General features: G+C 41.2%; 1 protein-coding gene across 2 annotated transcripts in view; it reads left to right on the top strand.

Moving 5' to 3' along the window:
* Positions 1 to 26,322, top strand: part of LOC122402915 — a 43,303-nt gene that overhangs the window by 10,833 nt on the left and 6,148 nt on the right. The window contains exons 2-9 of one of the 2 annotated variants that reach the window (XM_043406104.1): positions 5,540 to 5,651; positions 7,485 to 7,669; positions 7,790 to 8,867; positions 9,943 to 10,196; positions 11,792 to 11,914; positions 12,307 to 12,564; positions 12,806 to 12,985; positions 21,908 to 22,033. In XM_043406104.1, coding sequence (XP_043262039.1) covers positions 5,540 to 5,651; positions 7,485 to 7,669; positions 7,790 to 8,867; positions 9,943 to 10,196; positions 11,792 to 11,914; positions 12,307 to 12,564; positions 12,806 to 12,985; positions 21,908 to 22,033 — 2,316 coding nt within the window. The remainder of the gene's footprint in view (positions 1 to 5,539; positions 5,652 to 7,484; positions 7,670 to 7,789; positions 8,868 to 9,942; positions 10,197 to 11,791; positions 11,915 to 12,306; positions 12,565 to 12,805; positions 12,986 to 21,907; positions 22,034 to 26,322) is intronic. The other variant, XM_043406105.1, reaches the window with a different exon arrangement.

The raw sequence follows: 26,322 nt of genomic DNA, 5'->3' as shown, positions 1-26,322 counted from the left end.
TCAACGAAACTAAATAATCACCGTGACAAAAGCAAAGCGTTTTATCGCGAACGCGACAGAAGAACTAAACAGAAATCAAATACAAGATTTGTTGAATTTTTTTTTCAAACAATTTTGTAACTAATATATCCGTGATGATTTTTTTTCTACCGCTAAAAATACGTTGTAATGTCGCACTCGCATAGAGATCCAACGCTATCGAAGATCGACAGACGCTCTGCTCCCTTTTGTCGGTGGTTTAATTAAACTTTCGTAACGGATTCGCCACCCTCGCACAGTCCCTTATAATGGAGAAACGAACGAATTACTCTTCTATCGCCGAAGGCGTTGCTTTGTTGGCCGCTTTAATCGCTTTCATTTAGAACGATTCTTTTTTCTATCGCCCCTGCTCCTGGTGTTTCTTTCTCTGGCCACGTTCCGTTAAAACGCGACTATCTTCTTCCCCCGTCTGCAGTCTGATCATTTCTGATCAGAAAATCGATTAATATTGATCTTAACATTTTTCATAAACTATTCAGGGTGTTCGGCCATCTTGGAAAAAATTTTATGCGAGATTCTAGAGGCCAAAGTAAGATGAAAATCAAGGATAGTAATTTGTTGATCGAGGCTTCGTTAAAAAGTTATAGAAACATTTCCGGCCACACGGTATATTTTCGGTAAAGAATTTTTTTCTAGAAAGTGGGTAGGATTTCGGGGGTAGGTCTATTCACCAAAAATTATTGTAACTTACCCCTGCAACCAAAAATAATTTTTTCAAATCGATTTGAAAGAATTTTTTTTCGCCGGAAAAATGAGGCACCTACTACCCCCTGTCGATTTTTCTTGAATATTCGTTTTTCATTTTTAATAATTTTGTTCGGCGTTCTAGAGAAAAGTTGTCTAATACTTTTTTGTAGGTACCCATGAGCTCTACGGCAGAAAAAAGTTTCATTCAAATATGTTCACTATTGTAGGAGTTATGGCCGTTTGAAAATTGGACCATTTTTATGGGGTTTTTCTAACTTTACGGGGTTAAGGAACACCTTATCGAATATTTTTGCGATTCGTACATATTCTCCACTAAAATACGCGTAGTTTGCTTTTTGAAACATTAAAATCGTCCAATCCGTTCAGGAGTTATGACGTTTTAAAGATTCGCATGAAATTTCGGGGAACCGTTTCAGGCCTCGAATTAGATTTTCGATAAGTAATTTTTTTCTCGAAAGTGGCTAGGATTTCGGGGGTATGCTTGTTGACCAAAAGTGATTATAATTGACCCCTGCAACCAAAAATATTTTTTTTAGAACGATTTGAAATTTTTTAATTTTGTCGAAAAATTTCACATTTCGAATTTTTTTTTAGAAAGTTGATAGGATATCGAAGGTATGTCTATTGACCAAAAATGATTGTAATCGACCCCCGCAATCGGAAATAATTTTTTCAGAATGTAATTTTTCGTTGATCGAAAGTTGGTAGCAGCGTAAACATTCCATAAAATTTGGAACGGGATCGCAGCTGCGTACGAATGCGTCCGTAAAATCGATTTTGTCGGTTCTCCACGATCCCGCAGCACGAAAGTATCCCCCGGTTCGGTCTTAATTACATGTTTGGCTAACGAAGCCAGCTCTTAAATCAAGTAAACCGTGGCAAATGTTGTGGATGTGGAAAGTCTGTACTTTCCGACCATCGGTTACTTGGAAACCACTTTCAACTTAAACGAGAAACGCGCACGATTCCCAAAATACACACCACCCCGTCAAATTAACTTGGAGATGTGTTAGAATTTTCCATTCGAGCGCTGCTCTCTGAAACGAAGGATCGACGAATTCTTTCGAGTTTGCGGAGACCCCGGCAACCGAGTGATTTTTATCGAAAGTTTAGGGGAAAGATGAAAATACTTGAAACGTTATTCGGAATATCGGTAAAGGGATGATTTTCTCGAATAAAAGTAAACTGTTATGAAAAGGAAACGCGGCCGAAGCGTTAAATTGTGACCCGTTCCATGGTAAAGCTCTTTCGGAAGAACATTTACCTTGCACGGTTCGTCGTTCCTTCCGTTATACATAGAGGGTGACCGTATATTTCGCGGCATCAAGTTCCCTCGCGCTAAAACGAAGAATAATTTCGGTATTCACGGTTTTCCGAGTCTGCGCCGGCACAACGTCTTAATTACCCGCTCAGGTAAGCTGCTGAAAAGAAGAAAAGGGTGGTGGAGGGTGCATGCGAAAGAGGAACGGAAAGTCTTACCTCGGCATTTTCAGGAGCTTTAAGTACTCTGAACTCTCTTCTAAGTAAAGCACGGAACTATACGTTTCTTTGCGTAGTTCGCGACCCTGGAAGTTAATCTACAACTTTAAGAGCAAATGAGAGAAAGAGGAAAGGATGGCACGAAAGGGCTGAAAAATATCTTGGGTTCTCGCCGCTTCTCTACAGATATTACATCTTACTGCGTCTAATGGCTATGAGAAGGGGTTGTAATTTACCGGTGTTCGGCTGCCTTTCAATTCGGTACCAACTTATCTCGGTTCATCCACGCTCTCTTAATGAATCCGTAATTAATAAATAGAAGGTGTCCGTCCGTCTTACTTATTTACCAGAGATTTCATGGAAAATAATTGAAAACTTTTTTCTTTACCGTGCTGTACTTTATTCACCCGGTTGGATCAGTGGTTTTTTCTAGATATTTCGATATTTATAAGAAATCATTCATGGATCGACAAAGCAGAGTAGATTCGCAATTGAGATCTGTTTGGGACGGATCGTGAATGAACTCCTACGCGCAGAACGGGAGGAAGGAGGGAAGTAATTACGTATGAATAAAAACGCGTAAGCATTTCGACATTTCCCGGAGGTGGTTTCGTTTAGCGCAACGTCTCAGGTCGCGTAATAAAACATAAAACTGCGGCCGTTGTGCGCGCTGACCTGAAATTTTCTATAAACGCCGCTTTGTCGATGAAGTTTTATATAAACCGGTGATCTCAGACAAATTTCTCGATGGGTTACGACGCGCGACACGATTTTCGTTTCTCACACTCGTTAAGGCGATGTATTAGGAACGTCGAGCATGCACATTTTTCCAAGTAAAGAACAACTTTTCACGATGCTACAAAAAAGTTTCGAAGCACTGTTTCGTTGCTTTTAGCGCGACTTTCATCGGCAATCGCATTTCGATGGTTCTTTCTGCATTTCGGGGAGTACATTTTCAAAGGGTAAAATGTAATTGAAAAAGTATACATATAATCTGTAAACTTGCGGATGGATAGAAAAGAATTAGGTTGAACGTAGAATAATTTTGTTCCGTTAATGCCTTTTGTGTAAATGATTTGACTAATCAGCACTGATTTGTCAAAATAATTTCAAATTCGATCGAAACTGATAAAGTTTCCAGGTCACGTAAGCGAGTCGACCGCGGTATCGGTGGAAGAATTTCTTCCGCGGGGCAGCAAAGTTCAATTAAACGGGATTAAATACATTATCAGACCCTTTGTATTTTTCTTGTTTCTTCGCCGCGATGAATCGGTAAGAAGGTTTGCGGGGGGATTTTGGTTCATGGAGGTTTTGAGCGGCTTCGTGGCATTTGCTCTCCGCGTCGGTTTCCCGGAATTCGAACGAGATCGCCGCCATTATATTTCCGGTTCACGTAGAATCGATGGTGGGAGCGTTACGGCATCGGTTAGAATGAGTTAGAGCCGGCGACTGACCTATCCTGTGTTGAACGACCTCGACGAGCCTCGAAGGCCAATGCACCGTAATTCATAACTTTATCAGACGTTTCTCTTGTAACTCCGCGGGATTCGCAAACTCTGTGTTCCACTTCGGATCGAACCTTTATCCGCGTTCTATTTTCGAACAGCGAGATTAAATACGCGAAAGGAAGCAGAGGAATCGAACGATGAAGTAACTCGATTGATTTTTCAAACGAGCATTGTTAGACATTCGATGAAATTTAGAAAAAACTTACGACCGCGTTCGACCAATATTTTACCTTCGGTTTTCGTAGGTGCAGGATCTACCATCGCGTATCAATTTTATTGAAATTGACTTCTGCCACTACGTATACTCCCGTTGCGAGAGACGAATGCAAAAAGGGTCGTGATCGCCACGGTGCGTCGAATTACCACGTTCGAAACGGGATGGCTGTCGGCGTCAGGGCGATCGTTACAAAAGATAAAAGCATACGTCTGTATTTTTCGTCGAATGAAGTCGCGTTGCGAACCCGCTGGCGGACTCGGCAAAAGATGGACGGGGCTAGAGTAACCAATAGTTTCATGTACTCGAGTCCACGTACACTCTGCGACAAAACTATAATTGTGCCTATGATCGTGAGAATCATATCCCATGTTTTTGCATTTCACCATTTTCGGGTTGTGCACGAGACTGCTCGCGAACAGATACGAGCAATCAAAGTATCTCGAAGCTATTGCTTGTCTCGAGACATATCTCGAGTCAAGCATCATCGTGTGGGACCCGCTTTAGAGTTCGCCCTAGTTCTATAGTTTCTCGACAGAGTTTATCAGCTTCCTCCTAGATTTGGTAAGATCCTAGCCACATCCAGCGAGGTTTGGCCGAATTCCACTACACCTTTTTGCATATCCGAGACCAGAAACGTCGGGCATAGCCAAGTTTCTGTTTTGCTTTCGACCTTTACGTTAACGATTATCGATGATATTCTTGATTTTCGTCTAATTTTTACCTCTAGAATCTCCCATTAAAATTTTCTCCAGGGGTGGCCGAACACCCCGTATATATTACATTCGACATTTCTAAGGGTGTCTTATCGCGTTTGTATCGTCAGACTTTCCATTCCGTGACGGTTTCAACAACTTCAACGATTTTCTCGCGAATAAAAAACTTTGATCGTCGTAAACAATTGAGTCAGTTTACGCGTCTCTTAACATCCAGCATTAAAAACTGTTTCTATTGTAGTTTCGAACAACGTATTCGGTGAAACTAACGCAACGGTTTCCTTCTGTTTGTTCGAAGTTTCTCCTCGGAACGATTGCCCATTATAGTGTTACGTTCGAAAAGATTGCAGCGGGGAAAACTCATAAGCAAATTGCATCGGTTCGCGAAACGCGCCGAGCACCGATTTCCGCGGGCATCTGTACGCGAAACGACCATTGCGAGCTGACGTTTTGTTTCCGCGAAACTCCTTTCGCTTTAACCGTTCGTTCCCTTCTCCCCCGTCCCCTTTCGTCGCGATAAAAAGTTCAATATCGAGCTGAAAAGCTGGCGAACAGAGTGGCGCGGCGAGGGGGCGTACGCAAGTACTTTGCCCGGCATTGCAAAGTGGCGCGGGTTCCATTGACTTCCGGTCGAAGTTCGAGCGGAACCAAAGCGAAGTTCCAAGATCTGGAACTGGGAAAACTTTCCACCTCGTCCAGGTGAAAGTTTCTCGAGCCCCGGAAATGGAAATTCCTATGCCTCTGTTCCGACGTGGACGGTGTATCGGCGGACGGATCTCGTTTCCGTCTCGCGCGTTTTCGATTTATTTCTTTTACGTTTTTCGACGTTTCCTGCCTGACGGGAGGTGAATACGGTGCGATTTTGGTGTTTTCAGGACGCTGTCAAAATGCAGAGCCCCGGGAAACGTTTAACGACAAAACTAACGCTAGGAAAATAGGCGTTTTGCGGGACGACCTGCAGGCTGACGATTCCGATCAATCGTACGCGTAAGTATATCGTTATAGTGCGAATTAAATTCAAACATTAAATAGAATTTGTTAATTTTAAATCAATCGAAGGCAAGCTTTTCGGGAAACAGTTCCTCATTATTCACATATAGTGTGAAAATTGTGTGTCAGTAGGAATTTAAAGCGGGTTTCTAAAGCGGGGCGACGTTAACCCAGCCTCCTTCAGGAATGTGTAACTCGTGTACGTGACAAATGAGTTAATAAGTGAATCGACGCGCTAATTACCAAGGCTGATCGTCGTGTCTGTGGAACAGTGTCAATTGCTCCAAGCAATTTTACTTTAATATCGATCTGAAAATAACAAATGCTCTACTTTCTGTTAAATTTAATAATATTTATTCGCTTATTTCCGAAGAGAAACGTTATTTTCGTGTTTTGAAATTATCACTTAATAACTCTGTTAACTGTGCGCGAACTATTCGTTCGATGTAAGTATACATAGACTTAATTCTATCAGATCGAAACAGGAAATGTCCTTCAAACATATACATACATATTCGGTGTTTCACCAGCCGTTGAACCGAGTTTAAATCGAAAACGATCGAAACGCTTGAGAGAATCGCGACTCGGTAACAAAGTCGTCCTCGTGCGGCAAAGTTGCCCGCGAAGTCGCATTTTACGAACCACCCTGTGCGCCACACTCGCAGTTACTGTCCGACACAAACAACCTAGCCAATTAAGGAAGTAAAAAGGTACAAACGAGAGGACGTCGCTCACGTTTCCTGACCCCGGTAACAAGCTCTCGGCGCAACTTCAGCGAACTCCGATCAGGCCGTCGCGGAATCGTCATTAAACCGCAACTTCGACTCGGAGTTGCCCGGGGCTGGCCGTGGATCAAACGAACGGACGCCCAAAGTGTGGAGAACCGATAATTACGCTCGGCACGAAATAAGGGTGGTCGCGTTACACACACTCGAACTTTCTAATTGGTGTAACACAGCCGGACCGCAGTTGCGGAAACGCGAGTCACGCGTCTACCGGCGTTCGCCATACGTCCGTCTCGGTTACCCGGTCCCACGAATCGTAATTACAGAAGCGACGCTATGCGACGCTATGCGACGCGACGCGATGCGACGCGATGAAACCAAGGTCTCCGCGAAACGATCCGTGGAGCCCTTGGGCGGTCGTTTGCGGAGAGAGACGTCGCGTCGCGTCGCGTCGCGTCGCCTCGTCGTCCGCTAATAAAGGAATCTCTCTACTTCCTGCGGTATTTTCATTTACAATCGTCGGAATAGCCGGGAACAATGGGAGCAACGTTTCGCCCCGTTCGTCGTTATCGCGATTGTCGAGGACACCGAGGCTCTTTAGGACCATGTCGATGTTCCTACCAAATTATCTCCTGTAATCCGATCGAGAAGACCTTTGTCGTCGAAACGATAATTGAAATTTCCATTCGGTCTTTACCTTTGCAAACGTTGCTGTTGAGTTTGCGATGACGGAGGAACAACGAAAGAACCAAATTATTTATCAGTTTCGCGTACAATAGCGGGATTTGTAAACGAGTAGTCGATTACCACGAATTACCACGCGAGGAAAACGAAAGTAATCATACCATGGTCGTTACGAGTTTCCAAGTTGATGAAATCGATGCAAGACGTGTTCCGTGAGCGCGACGAACGATCGGTCGTTTTTCGAGAGAATTTCTAGTAAGCTGTTGTCGCGGCAGTATTTTTAATACGGGTACAGGGGGCGACTTAGGAAGGTACACGATGTTATGCATGCTGAAAGGAGGAGGGTCGAGGTGGGCAAGGAGGAGGGTCTTTTCATTTTGTCGAGAGAAAAAAAACACCGGTTGGCTGTATTGTCCATTAGCTGGGATCTGTCTCGCGAGGGCGTTCTCGATGAGAACGGCCGTTCTCTCTCGTCCCGGAACGCGGCAGAGGTGCCGGAGACGGAAGCGGAAACGGTACTTCGGGCTGACGGAAATAGGGACAAGGTCCTCGTTTCACCAGAAGGTGCTTCGTCCAACTCATCCCTTCGGTCGGCTCTGAATGTCGGTGAGTAGACGTGTTCTTGAAATCCAACCAACACAGATGCCGATATAAAAGTTAAAACCGTTAAATCCTTCTCTCGTTAGTCTCCCAATAGTACGTTAGAGGAAAAACGGTTCTTTTCAGTGACAACATCGACCGGTCGTCGAAAGGGAAATAGCGGCGATAGAACGCGTAAGAAACGTCGCCGAGGCAAGGAGTCGAAAGTCGCGGACGTGGACCGAGAACGCGAACCCGGCGAGTCCGTACGCGAGAACGAAGTAAGAGGGAAAAGGGGCGGCAGTCGGTCGAAGAAGTCGAAGGACTCCCAGTGGAGAAGGTATCGCGCCGAGCGACGAAGAAGAAGGAAGAATCGCGATCGAAAACGCGGACGGAAAAGGTCCAGACAGAACGAGGAGAAACTCGGGGGACACAGAATCACCAAGTTCAAGAGACGAATGAACGATGCACCGGCGGCACTGCTCCTCGGGAAGCTCGAGGACAACGCTTCCAACTATAATTTTTCGAACATGACTTGGAGAAACGACCAGTCCCCGTTGAACGGTTCCCTGGTAGACGCGACGAACGTCACCGCGTCGTCCAATCTTCAGGATCAATTGACCACCGAACCGACCAAGCGATCGTCGCAGACGACCTCGCGTTACAGGAACTACGAGGACACGGTCGAGAGAGAATTCTCCAAGCAGCTGGAGAAGGAGATCTCCCGGACGCAGATGGAGGACCCGGCGAGTCTCGAGAACCGTATTCTGGGCAGCACGTTGACGAGAACGCCGAGCAAAAGTTCCGAAACGAAGGCGCAGAGCGAGAGCAATCGGCCGGAGACCAGGTTCGGCAGCTCGAGGTACGACGCCGAGAAGATGCTGGGTTATTCGCGAACGGAGGAGGATCTGCCTATTCTCGATCTGGAGAACGAAGTGCTGGCGAGGACGCTCAAGGATTACAACGCTTACATGACGTCGGGCTTGAAATTATCCATGTTGCCGCGACACGGGGAAATCGAGCGACGGAAATCCGCTGGATCCCATCTTCATGGTAAACCCATAATTGACGGAACGGAGTTGAAAAGGCTGGGCGGAAAGAAGAGCACGGAGATGGCGAACGCCACACCGGCGTACGACGACGACACCAACGGAGATTTATCATGCATAAACGGGACTTTCCTGCCCGCGCCCCTCGCACGGCATGCACTGATCAAATATGTAAAGTAAGTGGCTTTCACTATGAATAATTCAACTCATCCCAAAACGGCGACGAGGGTGGATTTGATCGAAGCGATTTCCCTTATAACGATGGATTTTCGCTGCGCTTATGAACTTGTCCCGCGCTTTATGTTCTGCACAAAGATAGAGCTTCCGGGAATTCAGTTACCTACAACGAACGGTCATTTGTCAGTGTATCGCTCTTTTATATTTTTCGCCGGAGGAACAATTTCTCTATACACGTTGCTCTATTTCGATCGCTTTAGAGGTATATTCTAGGCTAGAGTTTCATTCTCTTGGTCTTTTTAGAGATTTTTTTTTACAGAAAAAAGTATAAGGTTCCTTTAAAAATGTGTCTTTCACAAACAGAGATCGAATCTCTTTTGATTTACTGAATCATTTCGAGGAAAGATTCGTGCGTTCGAGGAAAGAAGACTCGATTTTTAGAAGCAATCTTTCAATCAGTTCTATTATAATCCACTTTCCACACTTCTTAGGTACTTTTCAAAGAAGCGATGCTTGGTCGCTTTCAATAGGGCAGTTGAAACGTTTATAATTGCTGTTTCCGTTCGCCCGTTCCGTTTAGTACTTTTGCAGACACTCGCGAACGGACCCCTTCAAAGCCCTTCATTTGTTCTCTAATCGAGCACATACTCGCCTATAATACTGCGAAGAACGTGTCGCTCTGTTGCCGCTTGAAATTTCCTCTTTTCGTTAGAAAATTGAATTACTGCAGCCAACTTCGAAGCGGAATTGCACGAGAACCAGAAAACGTTCGGATCGAAAAGTTTGAACTTTTCAATACCCGGACGTGCTGGAATTACTTCGCGGTGCTATGAAATATAAAAGAGTTGAAAAAGCGAAGGAAAAAGATACGATAAATTTTCAATAAAAAGTGGAAAAAATATCGGAACTTTAACGTCGACGCGAAAATAAAAAGAAACATTAGCAGCGGACAATGAAGAATTCGAGAATAAATGAAATATTTATCTACAAGTTGAGACTTTGTTATTTATATTCGGTATAAAATTGCTAGTAAAAGATACATATCATTTTCTGACTATTCTATATTTCTGTAAGGTCGTCGATACCGGGCCACGAGTATTTGGAAGCTGATTACGAGTGCGCTCCAGGATACTACATGGTAACCACGACAAGCAGATTGCTCTGCAGAAATCGTCAATGGGTCGGGCATTTGCCACAATGCAAAGTGAAGCAAAAACCCGAGGGTGTATGTATCGGGGCCTCTTGTGATCATGTTTGCAAGGACACCGATGGCAGACCAAGATGTTATTGTTACAAAGGCTATCGACTAGAAGGCAATTCGTGCATCGGTATGTTTTGTTTTTATCGTTTCTTCCATCGCCGATTAGAAAAGGATAGAATCTCTTTTCTGGTAGAATTTTATTTCCCAGCAGAATACAATTATCACGTTCTAACCGCTAACAAACATTTTCAATAATTAAACATAGAAGCTGTTACATTTTAAAAGCAATTTCTTTTAATTAATCCGAGTAGGAAAACAAAGCCTTGTACGAAGAAATGTTATTCTTAATTTCTATTTTCTTGAATTGTTTTATTCTTTTTTTCATTGTACGTATCTTTCGTTTAGTTTTTAATTTTAATTCGTTGATCATTGATTCCGTTATAATTGAATATGGAACTCGACACGGTTATGGATTTACTCGATGAGCAGGTTTTCTGTGAAATACTGCAATTTGTTCGTTAACGACGCACAGGAAAAATTACCGTCACTTTTCATAATCTAATAACATTCCTGATAGTTAACCCGGTATAAAATTTCCTTATTTTTAATCAGTATGAGCATTAAACGGAACACGAACGATATCGTTTTCCTGTGTAAGGCCGCAGCCTGTCGAGTCGGTGGAAAAGAAATTTTTCGAGTTTAAATATCGACAGAATACTCTTTGAAATATTGACAGCTTCTGTTCTGCGATCGACAAGTGTTTCCTGCCAGTATTAAAATATCAACGATCTCGCGCAAAATCTTTCATCTTTTTTTGTTCCCGCGTCGAACGTATTACCATTGATCTTTCGCAAAGGTTAAGGAGGATTGCGAAACGTTATTTTAATGTTCGTTTCTGAATTCGGAACACGGATCAAGATTGGAAGTGAGACGTTGCTGAAATTTTATTCCTTTCTGCTGTTTCGTCATTTTTCCAACTACTTTTGAAAAAGTTCCATCATCGAAATTCTGATGTAACTGTTACAACGAAGAGTCGATTTTGTTTACGCAAGTATGAAATTAAAAAACAAGGCAAGGAAATGTAGATCACGGGCGAAATAGTACCGGAAAAGGTATACGAAAACAAAATGCAATTAAACTTTGTTAATTTGATCGAGTTAATGGGAATGGTTAGAATTAAACGAAAGTTGAGATTAACGAGTCTCGGGGAAAATAGTCTTTTGCCACGCAACAGCGGAAAAACGGAAGAATAAAAATGCAGTAAAATTACGTTAATCCAGATGAATTCGAAGGATAAACAGTCCGTCTTGCGAGAATGTCCGGGTCAACGGAGCTCTGAAAGTCTAAGCTGCAGTTTCGCTGCGCAAGGAATATGAAAATAAAATTGGAGCAAAGCTCTGTGGAATTTGATCGTTTACAAACAACACGAGTAACGCGGTTTGCTTCATTTACATGTTCTCCAGCCTCTCGCACCACGAAATGTTTCTGTAAATATTATTAGCGAACGTTTTTTTTCCGTCGTCGTAACGACGAGTTTGTACAAGGAACACAGCACTTCCGTTCGTACAATATTTTCAGACGAGTGGAATTAAAGTAACAGTTTCGAATCGTATTTTTTTTTTTTTTTTCGTCGAACCGTTTACGTGGTCGCGATAAGTCAGGAACGGCGCGTTGCGGGAGTTGGCCAAATTTTCTGTATTACACGTACTCGTTGAAATTCAGATGTGGACGAATGCGAGGATAATGAGGGAGGTTGCGAGCATAAGTGCGTGAACACCCTGGGATCCTTTCGTTGCGAGTGTCCAAAGGGAATGAAACTGCTCCTGGACAGGTTCACGTGCGGGGGTAAGTTATTTGCACCGGAACATACATAGCAGACCGTACGCGAATACTTCGTTCCCTCTCAAAAAGCAACAAGTGTAAACGCGAACGCGTATAAATTCGTCGTTTCATCGATTATCACCGGCAGAAACTGCAACCTTCGACGTTGCTCACAGTTTGTTGAAACTATTAAAGCTGCCATCGAGTACTATATTCGATTTAAATATTATTTTCATTTAATATTATTTTCAATTTTTACTCTTGTTTGTTTAAATTTTCATTTTTAGAATTTATTAACAACAGTTGGAAACTGGCTCAAATGCAGAGTACCGATTATTTTGCGTGCCTGAATAGCTAATTAGCGAATCGAGAAAAATATGTAAAGCGGTTCCTTGATATTCGTGTCCATTATTCAGACATCAACGAGTGTCTGTTGAACAACGGGCACGGACCTTGTCAGGATACGTGTCGGAATACCATAGGAGGCTATGAATGCTCCTGCGACGGTCTACAGGACACTGTCCTCTCGGTTGACAACCACACGTGTCAGGATGCAGGTCCGTGCAGCAATAACAACGCTGGATGCTCCCATACCTGTCTCTCGACGAAGGGCCGGGTCTTCTGTCTCTGTCCTGACGGTTTCGTTCTGGAGGACGACTGGAAGACTTGCCAAGGTAATAGAATTCGCCACTCGCGTTCCTTTTCCTCAGATTCGCGCAGGAAATTCGATAACCCATACCGATCGAAACGCGAAGAATATCGAGTCGCCGGGTGTCCAACCAAACGATGCAAAATCGGTTACTTGACCGCACGAGTTTGAAATTTAATAGTCTCTATGCGAGAATAAAAATAATAGTTTAATAAAATTATTATGATTATTCTTGATTTTATCTAAGCTTATGGCTCTTTTTGTAGACGTGGACGAGTGTGCCCAGCCCGACTTACAAACGGAAATGTGTCGCTACGGGTGTATCAATACTCCCGGATCTTATCGGTGCGCCGAACCAATGGAGCTAAAGGATCAACCGATACTAGACAGCCTGTCGATCACCTGCCTCCCCGGTTACGAGGCCACCCCTGATGGAACTTGTATCGGTAAGTGGTTTAATCCGTACAGGCGATTTAACAGGAAGTCTGATTTGCGGGTATAACTCTCGAGTGGACAGGTCTCGTCGTAACGATTCGCTACGATGGAAATTCTATTTGAACGTTGCGTTACGATTTTCACAATTTTCACAATTGTTGGGGATATTTTCATTTCGCGAAACGAGCATCGTATTTCTCGCGTAGCGCAGTTCGTACCGTTTGTACGATTAGAAATATTTAAAGAAAACATAATTTATTCACTTTCTCTTTGATTTTGCCTTTATAAATGTTTTTGTTGCCGAGTTAAATGTACCAAGTCGTACGTTTCATGGACTTTTATTTCATTGCACATTAGAAAGAACGATTTGTCAGTGTTCCCTTGTTATTAAAAATAATTGGCTCTGTTTGCAGCCCGTTCGGTAACGAAAACGCGAGGTTGACGTATTTCGAGTTGCATCCTTACGGTTTGCGGTGAAATATATCGCAGTCTTATGTTCCACGGGATGCGTCTTTCGTGCCCGTAACAACGATATTCTTCTTTGAGCGTCGTAATTGTGTTTGTCATTCATTTCGTAAGCGCGAAATTTCCGGACAGCCAACCGATGGCCAGCACGATAACAATTCCCCATAGGGAGATGAGCGTCCTAACGAGATTCAGGCACCCGGTCCTAGTCCTGCCCCATAATACTGTTCGAGGCGATCCGAGTACTTAATCGTATTAGTTTGCAACATAGATCCACTCTGTAGGCCGGTGGCTTCTCCATTGCAATATTGGATCGAGATTCTGGATCATCGCATATCTGGAATATCGTCCAAGTTAATAGCACTGTCGCGTCTTTTTCGTTACGTTGATTATCTCGGCGAATCGATCACCTGTATTATCAAATTATTGTCAATGAAATGATCAATTTTGTTAATACCTAACAGGTGCACGTTGTGTTTTTGAAAATATTTAAGAACTTGTATTTCTCGTGTAACTTGTTATTCGGTGTTATTAGACAGTGTTATCTTACAATTAGAGCTTTTAACGAGATAAACGTTCTAACAAGGTCCCATTTCCGCCTTTGGTGGCCTATCGTAACACCTTTCAAAGCGATTAGCGTGTGCAATCATGTCGTGGAATTGATTTCTTGCACTCGTGTCGAGCTAGTCGATGTACTCTTGCCGTGAAATTATTTATTACAATAATATAAAGGAGTGGTACAAAAATTTTCCGAGTCAAGTAGGAAAATTTTTTTTCCGTGCAACGTTCTTTTCTCGACGACTGTCTCGATCCTCCGATATCTTCTAAAATTGACATTCTAATCTCGTCGGTCGTAAATCTTCCTGTCACCAAATTGTAGAATTCGGTCCCGAACAATATTAAACTCCGATTAAATTCATGACGCTCCTCGAATAACTCTTCGGTTGCGAATAACTCCTCGTTGCGATGCAACCAACTCTGAGATGCCATGAGCGTAATCGAATTATGTTTATGACTTAATAAACGTTTGCTTTCTGCTAAATTTAACCGAGTCGCTATGTTTGCATAATGGCTTTTACACCGTAAAAGAACGTCGCTGTCGGTATGAATAATTTAATAAAATTTTCGGATTCCGTGTTGCGGTCTCGTTCGCGGCGCGAATGTCTGGCGTTCGCGTTTCAATCCGGTCGCGTGAATTTTTGACCAAACAAAGATCGACGTTCCAAGTGTTGTTATATTCAGCGGGAAGATTTATAATGAAAATCGGAACAGACGCTCGATTTCGAAATCGAAATAACTTACACGAGCCAGTTCATGGACACTTGATTAAAAACTAAAATCAAATACGAATTCGATTCATGGAAAATATAATTTTTCGATCAATTTTAATTACCTGTGTTGATCTAAAAATATGAAAATTTATATAAAAGCGTCCATCGACTCTCACGATACCCGGATAAATTTGTGTACGTAGAGGAGGGAAAATAAACAGCCATGTTTGATTTCATACAATATTGTTACAGTCATTGGGAATGCAAGCACGACCGAAATTACTGTACTGCGATTATAGTAAATACTAGTCGGGTAAACGTTGTAATTGGTAGACGATGCAACTTGGTCGTATTTGTCGTGTATTACGGGCCTGAACAATGAGTATCCGAAGTTCAATTAACGCACAAGATTTTTCAGTTTATACTACGATTCTCCATTCTCCACACACTGTACAAACACTTTAAACATTGTTTTGTCTACATTTCTCTACCTCATTTCCATTTTATTCCACATTCATTCCGTATCCGTTCTAAACACACAAACCTGTCATTACCTATTCTAACCGTAATTCCAGCTCTCTGCATTCCCAGTTTCAGTGTTTCTCAAACTTAACCCTCCCCAGCGAACCCGTATGGCTAATTAAATTATCATTTATTAAATATATGTGAAGATTGATTTCAATTTTACCGATTTATATGTTTCATTTGTGTTCTGATAAATAACCGACGTTCGCAACAGTTTAAATTATTAAATTATTAAATTATTATTATCAGTCGTGTTTGAGAAAATAGATCCGAAAGTAAGTAATCTTTAAACGTTTCCCCTGTATCATAAACGTAGCCTGGGAGTAAAGAAAGTGCCGATACGTCGAACTTCATGGGAAAGCGAAACGTCAAAACTCGTGATAAGCCAGTTTTCTTTTTCTTGGTCGTTTTCTCAATTTGCCGCTGTTACTTTGCATTGAAAACGGATCTGTCGAGAGAAACGGTAGAAGCAGTCGTCAGGCGAACGAGAATGATTCAAGAGGCTCCGTTTAAAAGCTCCTCCACGCTCGCAATTCCGATTACAAGTTGACAGTTTGCCGGAATTCCCTCGGGGGATAGATTGTATAAACGCTCACGGGGGTTAAACGCAATGAAGAAACGGAAATAAATGCGAGTTTGTCGGTGTACCGAGAAAATACGATGAATCCATTAATGAAATTATGCTTGACTTGTTACGCAACTCGAGAAACATTCTGGATCTAATTGATCGTAGAACACCGCGCTTCATTTTTCGGCGGTGACGTAAATTAATTCGAGTTCGAAGCATTATTGTTTTTCTTTCAACTTCGTTTCCCAGGGGTGGCTGTGCACACCCTGTGTATTTTAAATCGTTTCTCATAATTTTATTTCGTTCGAATGGCGTCCGCGTTATTCCTTCTTACAATACATCGACTACTTTGACGTTTCGTTGGGAAGTGGGACATCGATTTTGATTCCCTTTGTGGGACAAGCGAGCAACTTAGCGAGCTATGAATGCCTTGCTCATCGAAGAGAATTAACGTACAAAGCTATTACTTGTAGGGGTATGTATTGTGTTAAAGCAGACTCGGTCCAAACAATTCGATGTTCCGAGGATCGTTTCTCGTTCGGTATAACTGTAATTTTGGTTTACCCGAACTTCTCGTAAGAAGCTTTCATTATCGCAATCTCGAAACTGGTACGAAAGAAAAAGGACTAGTTCGTATAAGCGAGTGTCCTCCTTCTTTCTGTCAGCGGGCGACTTTTATGCGAAAAAGTGAAATACGCGAAGAACATCGTAAAAGTCTTCCCTGTTCCGCTGCAAGAAATTCCGAATTAGTTTCGTTCAAGTCCTCTATCGCGAGTTTTCTTACCGTTCCCAAAGAAAATGATCATTTTTTGGTATCCAGGCCAGGCAACGACCGTTTTTTGTCCAACCGGAATAGGTAAAAGCGTCGGCGTCCCGGTAAGCTATCGTTCCTTGTTTCTTTTATTCTTCGAAGTTAAGGTTTCGCATAGGTTTTACCACTTGAACCGTCTTACCATTACGATTGCTTTCCTACAAGCGATTTTTTATTCGACATTGCGTAAGCACAAATTGTTTTCGCTCGATGTTTTCGTTAATTTACGTATTCGACAAAATTAAACTGTATTTTTATACCGTTGGTAATTTAATTGTGCTCGAAACAGGGCGCATACTTCAGTATTGTTTAATTTAGAATTATACAGAATAATGTTTCAGTTCATTTAAAACGGAAATAATAGCTTATATTTTTCTAGAAAAACATCATATATCGTGAAGCTTTATATATTCTCATTTGAAAACATGATTAATTACGAGAAAAATATTCCTGGTATGAAGTAATTAAAAACAATGTTTTACATGGATATTAAGCAGAATGAAATTATTCTGTTAAAAACAATATGAAATTTATTCTTTTTGGTCTTCGACTGTAGTAGTATTAAATGTGTCGGAAAGTGAATCGATTCTGTTAATTGAAAATAGGATTACAGTGATCTCAGCACTTTATTTGCGTTATAATAACGATCACCGCATTGACCGAGGATTAACAAACACATTGTTTACTTCGTTTATCAAACTTCCGCTTCATCGATCAAGCTGTTCGTTCCGTTTCCGACCAAAACGATTCGCCTTCAACAGTTTTAACGCCGTTTCACCAGCTCTCGCCTTGATCTACTCAAATCGATATTGTGATAATTAAAAAGTTCGCTGAAGCTTAGTTCGAGCATTACTTCTAGTTTTGTGCCGGGCCAACTTCCAACAAGCTCCGCGAACTTTCTGTAATGCTGGCAAATTTTTATAATAGCCGGCGCTTCGAAGAACGCGCAGAAAATTGTCCTTCTTCGAGGAAAACTTGCTTTTATCACCAGCGTATTTTTGATACTTCCAAGTAGGAATTCCATCAAAACTTTCACAATGTCGGACAATTTTTAAGCGTTACTTAGTCTTTCCTTTCCACCTCCGGGACAAAATTTTAATGGGGGATTCAAGAGGCCAAAATAAGTCGAAAATCAAGAATAGCAATTTGTTGATTGAGGCTTCGTTCAAAAGCTATTAACGTTTAAAGTTCCGTCTGTACTGAATTTTTTTTTTTTTTCGAAAATGAACATGATTTCGGGGGTATGTCTATTGACCAAAAATAATAGTAACTTACCCCTGCAACCAAAAATAATTTTTTTAGAACGATTCGAAATTTTTCAATTTCGCCTAAAAATTTTAGCACTTGCTGAATTTTTTTCTCAAAAGTGGGTAAGATTTCGATGGTGTGTCTATTCACCAAAAGTAATTGTAATTGACCCCTTCAACCGAAAATAATTAAAACTTCGTTTTTCATTTTTAATAACTTTGTACGACCCCCTAGAGAAAAGTTGTCTAATACTTTTTTATAGGTGCCCATGAGCTCTACTTCAGAAAAAAGTTTCATTGAAATATATTTACTATTATAGGAATTATAGCCATTTGAAAATTGGACCATTTTTATGGGGTTTTTCTAACTTTACGGGGTTAAGGAACACCTTATCGAATATTTTTGCGATTCGTACATATTCTCCACTAAAATACGCGTAGTTTGCTTTTTGAAACATTAAAATCGTCCAATCCGTTCAGGAGTTATGACGTTTTAACAGGGAACCGTTTCAGGCCTCGGATTAGATTTTCGGTAAGTAATTTTTTTCTCGAAAGTGGCTAGGATTTCGGGGGTATGCTTGTTGACCAAAAATGATTATAATTGACCCCTGCAACCAAAAATATTTTTTTTAGAACGATTTGAAAAAATTTTTTTTTTGCCAAAAAATTTCAGCACCTACCCGAATTTTTGTCTCGAAAGTGGGTAGGATTTTGGGGTGGTCGAACACCCTGTATAATTAACTAATCTGATCCGATCAGTTGTCGCGTTTTTGATTTCAATGGATTGGGAAATTAATAACGTTGATTTGGAACGCGTAAAGTAAATGATCTACAATTTGCAAATTGACAAGTGGGATACAGTTAAATGCTATTTATTAGCAGAATGAATGATCGTCAATCATGGATACTAGATAACATGGAAGCTAGCTCCGGGCTATCGATTTTGGAAAGTGACGGGGATAATTGTACGGTAGTTAGGGCGGCAGAATTTGAGTTAATTAGAATTGGTTACTATTTTGGAAACATCATACGTTTCAAGATATGAACACAATATATTTTCTCTATATCAATTGAATTGTTAAATTTGCTTTCGTTCGAAAACCATCGAAGAAGATTCGAAGAAAAAAAAAAACCAAATGAATTTGTAATATTAAACCGATCGAACGTATTAACGTGTACCGTTAACCTATTTTGGGAACATTGTATTTGACACCGCGAAGCGTAATATATTATGCACATACTCCATCATAATCACTGGCACAATAATGAATTTTGTAATCCGTTTAGGCAGGAAACCTCAAATATTGGTTAACACAATTGATGTACTGTAATTAAATAAAGAGTCCTCAATATGGAGTTTCTACGTACATGTTGCACGCGATGTTTAATAAATCGAAGCGTGAATTACAGGGATCGATATCCAAACAGAAATATGTAAAGAGAAACGTGAAACACATTTTTTTCTATTCACGGTTCAGAATTAAAAAGTTACTTAGACTCAAGTTTCGTTTATTTCTTCAATTTTATTAAAACTTCTCTTAGAGAAGAATATGTAATCTCGCTTAGAAAACACAAACGAAGTGAAATATATTTTGAAATAACTTGGTGGGACAAGACACTGTAATCGTAGCTTCTGCTTTATAATGCATTTTCTGCTATATGATAGTCGGATCGATGTCTGCCATATGTGCACACAAGGCACAAGGAACAATATAAAAAGCTGTCTAGCCTACCCGAGAGTCCTCAGATTTCCTTCGAACTTTCACAATGAATAACGTATAACGCGAAGATATTAGATACCTATACAGCTTTTATTCCTTGTTTTAGCTACATACAGCTTCGACTGAATTTCTGCCGTGACGTGTCTTTGGAAACATCTTTTATGCATAAACAGATTTTAATACCGTTACGATGGTCGGCCTCCTTGCACGTTGTAAAGTAAAACGATGGCCCTTGAATGGGAATTCTTTTCACGTTCAATGTCTCTTTCGACAAGAATACACGGCGAGGCAACAAAAGGGTGCACAAGTGACAGAGATCAAAAGCCGTATTGAGAGGGATCGGTAGGGAATCGAAGGGACGCAGGAAAAGGAACGTTACCTTGGCTCCTCCATTCTGTCTGAGCATCATTATCGCGCGTCGCGTCGCGTCGTATCCATACGTGCATACGTATCTGCGTGTCGTGAAAGCGACGGAAGTCGAGTACTCTTGGCGGTCATTGAAAGTGCTCGAGGCAATCGCAATCTGGCCGACCCTTGTACATCTATTTCGGTCAATTTAACGCCATCGCGTGGACAATTGACCGTCCAGCCGGGTCGAAGAATGCGGGATCGTTCACGACAAGTCGTTACCACCGCGAATCAAAGAGGCCTCGACGTTTTTATCCGTCGATTAGCCAACATAACAGACGTTGCGTGTCACTTCTCGCGAGGAACTTGAACTTCGCGACCACTGACGTACTTACACAGTGCGCCAAAATCTGCATTTGACCGCGATAACATTATTAATCGAAGTACGTATACGTATACCTTCCAATCGATATATGTATTTTTACCATCAACTTGCGGTTCTTGTAATGCCGTTTACACGAAACGTTGGGTACCTGGACTCGATAAACTCAGAAAATATGTAACCATAAACGCGAACGCGGTTTTCCCAGGAAACTACGTTTTCAGAAATGGGGAACATGAAATATCGAACACGGCTCCAACGATTTTCTTCAATGTATGTCCACTTACAACTAAAAAGATCATCTAAAGCGCGCCAGGAGTGGAATTCGAAAAGAAATTGTAAAAAGGAAGGAAGATATTAAAGTCGAAAGAAAAGGAAAAACTTGGTGATTTTTCAATAAAAAGAAAACATTCTTTTTTATACTTCACTCCCGTCGTATGGAAGGTATAACTTTTTAAATTACAAATATTTCTTCGGATTTTCCACGAGTTCGGAATTATGTTCATCGCTGTTTAAAACCGCACATTTACGTAATCGAATCCAGATCTCGTGATTATTAATATTCTAAAATATTAATTCTCATGATTTAATCAAACATATATTTTATTCATTAACGAGAACGAATTAATCGTACGAAATGTGAGCACGATATAAAATGTAATATACATATAAAAGGTAAATGGAAACGTATAATTTTATTCCATATAAATTTTAGATTTATCAATACGTGAATTTATAAATTCAAACCCTCGTGACACACATATGTATATTATACTTTTTACATTTATGCTTCTGCTTTCGTACAATCATTTCGTAGATTTGTCAAATCGGATTTACCATAAAAAGTTGTGCTTAAAGCTATTATACAAATTGTTTTTAATGAAAATTTGACAGAACATTGGTCGAAGAACGCGAAGAATAAATCGTGTAAATTTCAAATAACTGCAGCGACTCGTTTGTTGAAAATGCGAGGTGAAAGAAGGGGTGATATTTAAAATTTTAAGACTCGACTAGCACCTTGAGAGCAAATAACGGAAGCACGGCAATGTCCCCGATATCGCTGGAAATCCCTTTTCCAATTTCGCGGAAAATATAACGGACGGTAACTCTGTCCGACGCGTTGTTACGTCTTTCGTGTACGTTGGCGAAATAAAGCGATGTAATCTGAAACCGGGCGTTGTAAATCGAGGAAAATATCGTGCGTTTGTTGTCGCGTGAGTTGCTGGCGGAGAATTACAAAAATCGTTCCACTATTTTATCTTTTGCAACCGGACCGGTACAACTCGAAAGCCTGTTATTCATTTCTCTTTGTAAATCCTCGATAATTCAACAAATAAACAGAACGTTGACTCGTAGCTGCCCGGTACAGCCCACTTAGCGTCTACAACTCGAATCTATAACAATTTACCTCTATTTTTATTCTATATTTTATGGGACCAGCGATTGAACAAAACTGTTTCAGAATGTGTAATTAGTTGTGAAATAGGAGGAGGAACCAGGGTCTCTATATCCTGGGAGCCCAAGGGGTTAAATTCGGCCCTGGTAGGTTTGGTTTGCATAATCGGTCTAAGGAGAACTTGATTTTGTGTGCACAGACATCGACGAGTGCACGGTCGACAACGGGGGATGCATGGAGGTTTGCGAAAACACGGACGGGAGCTTCTTCTGCGCGTGCGACGGTGATGAGAAAGTGCTGTCATCCGACGGGAAGTCCTGCGTGGGTGAGTTCTCGTAGAGCCAGGGAGAACCGTTCTCCTTGGACTCGTCCCGCCTGTTCCTTCCATTTGACACCCGGAGGGCAATGCATCATACGCGCGTCTGGGAAACGCAATATGTCCCGGGCGACGCGAGGGAAATTTCTCGAGTACATCGTAATAACGTTATAGCGGGTACACGTATTCGCGAGGCGTTCCAGATAAACGGGGCCGCCCGGTTTTTCCGATTAATTCGTACAACGGTTGAGTAATACGTTCCCTTTATTATGCCATATCCTCGAGACAACGATAAATTCGTCCGTGTTTCTTGCAGCCCGGATTAAATTCACCGCGAGCTCGCTATCGCGTTACGCGGGGTTCAACCCTTAACGGCTCGTGGAATTTTTCTTTTTGTTTATTTTGTTCGTTGAACGTTCGTAGGGCGCGGCGCACAGTGGAGCGGAACCATCCAAAAACGGTCAATAAGCGGTGATAATTGCCCGAGCGTTTAATTTACGCGTATTCCGTTGCTCTTCACAGTTTCGTCCGACATAAATCCGGCATAGATCGACTTAGAGAACTATGCTAATATCGAACAGAAGCTATTGAAACTTTTCTATCATACTATGCAAATATAGTTTAGATGATTAACACGTTTGCTAGCACGCGTCGGTGATTGTCTATTTTATGTCCGGATAAACAAATGAAGTGTGGACCATCGATCATTGTTCGCATTGTGTAGAACATTAATTAAAAGCACCGAGTTAAACCTAGTTGGTAGAAATGTAGTCTGTGGGGAAACAGTATGGTTTATTAGGTCGTGAAATTTATTTTTTTTTTTTAAAAAGTAAGTAGAAATAAATCCCCCCGTCCGGTTGTACTACTCGTCCGGATACACCCTGTATAACGTTTCAGATACAGTACAACAATACAGTACATGAAAGGGGTATTTTTAAGTAGAAAAATAACATCAACCAAATGGGACAAATAGATAATTGTACAAAGTTTCAGATTTACAATGTTACAGATGGGCAATAATTAATAGGTGAGTTATATCTCTTTGAAATGCAACATCGATTATAATTTTAAACATTTTATTTGATCATTTACATTATAATAAATGTGTCCTGTAATTTATAATAGATTTGTAATGATGCAATCGTTACGAATTAATAGAAACGTTAATTATACGGAAATAATTCATATATTGATCATGAAAATAGAGTGAGTAAATTATTTATGAACGGTATATAAATTCTCCAATTATTATAAAATCAATTTTGTACTTCGTATGCTTGAAAAATATAATTCGCAAAGAAGAAAGAATAGTTGAATTATATGTCGACGAGCGATAAAAGCGGCATTTGCCCCACTGTGCGACGTGTTGTTTTAGACTTTGTCGTTGCGAACAAAGCACTTCTTCGCCAGTGTGAATTTTTTTTATTTATTCAATGAGACGAATGTTTGAATCGACGCTGTCCGATACATCGAACAAAGAATTGACCCGGCATAAATAGAATATCCAATTATCTCTTTTGCTGTTGCAGACGTGTTCCGGAGTAGTATAACCCGCCTGTGTGCTCCGGTCAGTGCAAAAGCAAAACAAACAAGTCGATAAAAGTCGTCAATTTAAGTAATTATTGTAAAACATGATATTAACCGTTTTAAGAATAAAGGATGTGTGTCGTAGGTTGTTGAATTTGTCTTCGAACAACCTCTGATCCCGTGCAAAAAGAGACACGATTTCGTGTGGAGAGGTGTATCGATAACTTTGATGACTTTCGAACAAATAATTTTCATCTTATTCGTACGCGAGAAAGTGTTATTTGTATCGGTTTGGGACTCGAGTAGTTTAATTATTATTACCATTTTGTTCTCCGTCTTTTCGAATTCTTATTGCGCCAGTTTATCTTCGTTTGCATAAACCTATCGAGCAATAAGAAGGATACAAGAAGTTTCGCCGTGAAATTTACATCGCTCAAGAATACGGTAACGTTTTACAAGTTCCTCGTAGAATATGGAATCAAGTGACCCAGATTGCGATTGTTTGCACAGTTCCGGCGACTCAAAGTGCGCGGTTATACATTTCTCGGAGAGCCGATAATTGCCGAATTCCATTAAATAACCGATAAGGATAATTTCTTGTATAAATTTCGAGAAAGACGATTTCATTATTATTCCAGTCAGATTTTCGTCTTGGTAAACAATTCAAATAAATTCTTCTTTCGTTCTGAAATGAAAAACACGTATATTCTGTAATATTCTACGGCAGATCTTCTCCTTATTAATTCATTCTTGAGTTTCATAGGTAAATTGTATATACGTGTCAAGTAAATTGTCATATTTGATTCATAATATGTGCTGTATCCAATGAGTGTGGTTCGCAATAATGAGCATTGTTAAGGTAACACATTCATTTGTTTACGTTTCTCGACGACCAGCTCGTACATTGTACAATATTTCATGAATAAATTTTAAAACGATGCTAGATATTATGTTACCGAATATATATTCTTTTTCGTGCTAAAAATTCTTCGTTCGATAGCTAAAATTACCGTAAACTTAACTTAAAGGTATCTTTATCCCAAATACAATGTGTTGCGGAGGGAAATAAGGATCGGTTCCGGGTTAAAAATAATATAGTATCGTCGGCGAGAGAAATGTGGACAATGTCGATGAATAATTATTGCTCGGTCAGAAGTGTTACTTACGAAGGCTGACTAAAATACATATCCGACTCGGTACGACTAGCAATTCCTGCTAAGACCGATCTATTTGTTCGCACGATACATTTAATATACAATCTTCGTCGTAAAATTAAGCCGCCTGTTAAGGGGTTGCAGAGATTGGACGTTGCGTGTGTTACGGGCGATGAGCGTTAAGGGATTAATCTTGAACGATAACTGTTCCCATTCATTGCCCGTTTAACTTTGTCCACGGTTGTATACCATGATCGTTTTGATTATTGGCCAGCCACCGTGTTTCGTTTCCTTTCACGTTGCTTTCGCGCGAGGTAACGCACCCACACACGGCTAGCACGCTGTTAATTAATGCATGCACGAAACGGTCGTCGAATTAAGGATGCAGAGGCGAGTCGGAAGATTCTCGGAAGATAGGATACGCGGCGTGAAGTGGGCCGGATTACACGCGGTAATCAGGTAGTAAACTCGTGGAGCGTTACATCGAAAGAAGCGACGGTTGGGCAACGGGACGCATCGATATTTGCGGCGCCATGCAAACCCGCGGTACGGGGATGGTTCTCACGGATGCGGCAGAGTCGATACCGCGTCTCCCCGTCGTCATTAGCATTCGTGATTCATATATTATGCAGATATCGTGGATAATACGCGTAAGCATCACGGTCGACAATGGTGCTCGGTCGACGTCGCCGATTTCAGATTACAGTTTGCGCGCGTATCGTCGTCGTCTGGGTCGCGTCAGCTTTCGAACGCAGCCGATTGATGATGACAGAAATTTCCGCACTGGGAACGCGTGTATCGAGCGCGTGCCAACGAAAATCCAGCCGGTTGTAATCGGACTAAAGGATTTACGAGACGATATCGGTGATCAATGCGAGCGCCACTAATCGCTTTTGAAACAATAGGAATTGATGAAGTCAGGGATACGCGGTAGACGCGGTAGACGCGGTAGACGCGGTACACGCGGTACACGCGACGAGTCGAATGTCTCTCGATCGTTGCCTGCTGATTTCTAATCGCGTTTTCCGCAATCCTCGTACATACGTTCCGTCGTCTCGTGTGTCTCGTTTTCAGGTTAATTCCAACTGGAAATGACCGACACGATGCTACAGATATCATTAATTATTTAGAGAAGTATCGGGACATTTACAGATAATCCAAATATCTGATGTTCGTGGATATTCAACGATATTGAAATTGCATTCTCAAACGAGCATATTGTTTATTTTAATAACTGGGATATAGAGTAAGTCCTCAACCTAGCTTTCCATCAAGCTGAATTGTGCGAAGACGATGTATCGCAGGCAGAATAAAGATCAGTTCCAGGTTACCGAGGAGAATATGGGTCAGACTAAATATGTAACTGCTGTCAGGACTGCTCTTCTGTTCTGCTTACAAAATTCATTTGGTATACATATTTCGTTGCAGAAGATCATTAAAATTAAACAGTTGCACACGGTATACCTTTGCGAAGAAAAGAACTTTACATACACGCGTATAAAATATGTACAAGACCGTAACTAGGAATCCGTGTAACTCGAGGACTTGCTGTACACTTATGGGGGTATTTTGGCTCAGCACTCGCAGAAATACAGAAATCAAAATTTGTACATTCGT

Source organism: Colletes gigas, unplaced genomic scaffold (genome assembly GCF_013123115.1).
Source record: "Colletes gigas isolate AHSC1104 unplaced genomic scaffold, ASM1312311v1 Colletes_gigas_Sc00041, whole genome shotgun sequence".
Classification (NCBI taxonomy): Eukaryota; Metazoa; Arthropoda; class Insecta; order Hymenoptera; family Colletidae; genus Colletes; species Colletes gigas.
Note: the sequence above shows the minus strand (reverse complement) of the source record. Positions and strands in the feature narration are given on the sequence as shown.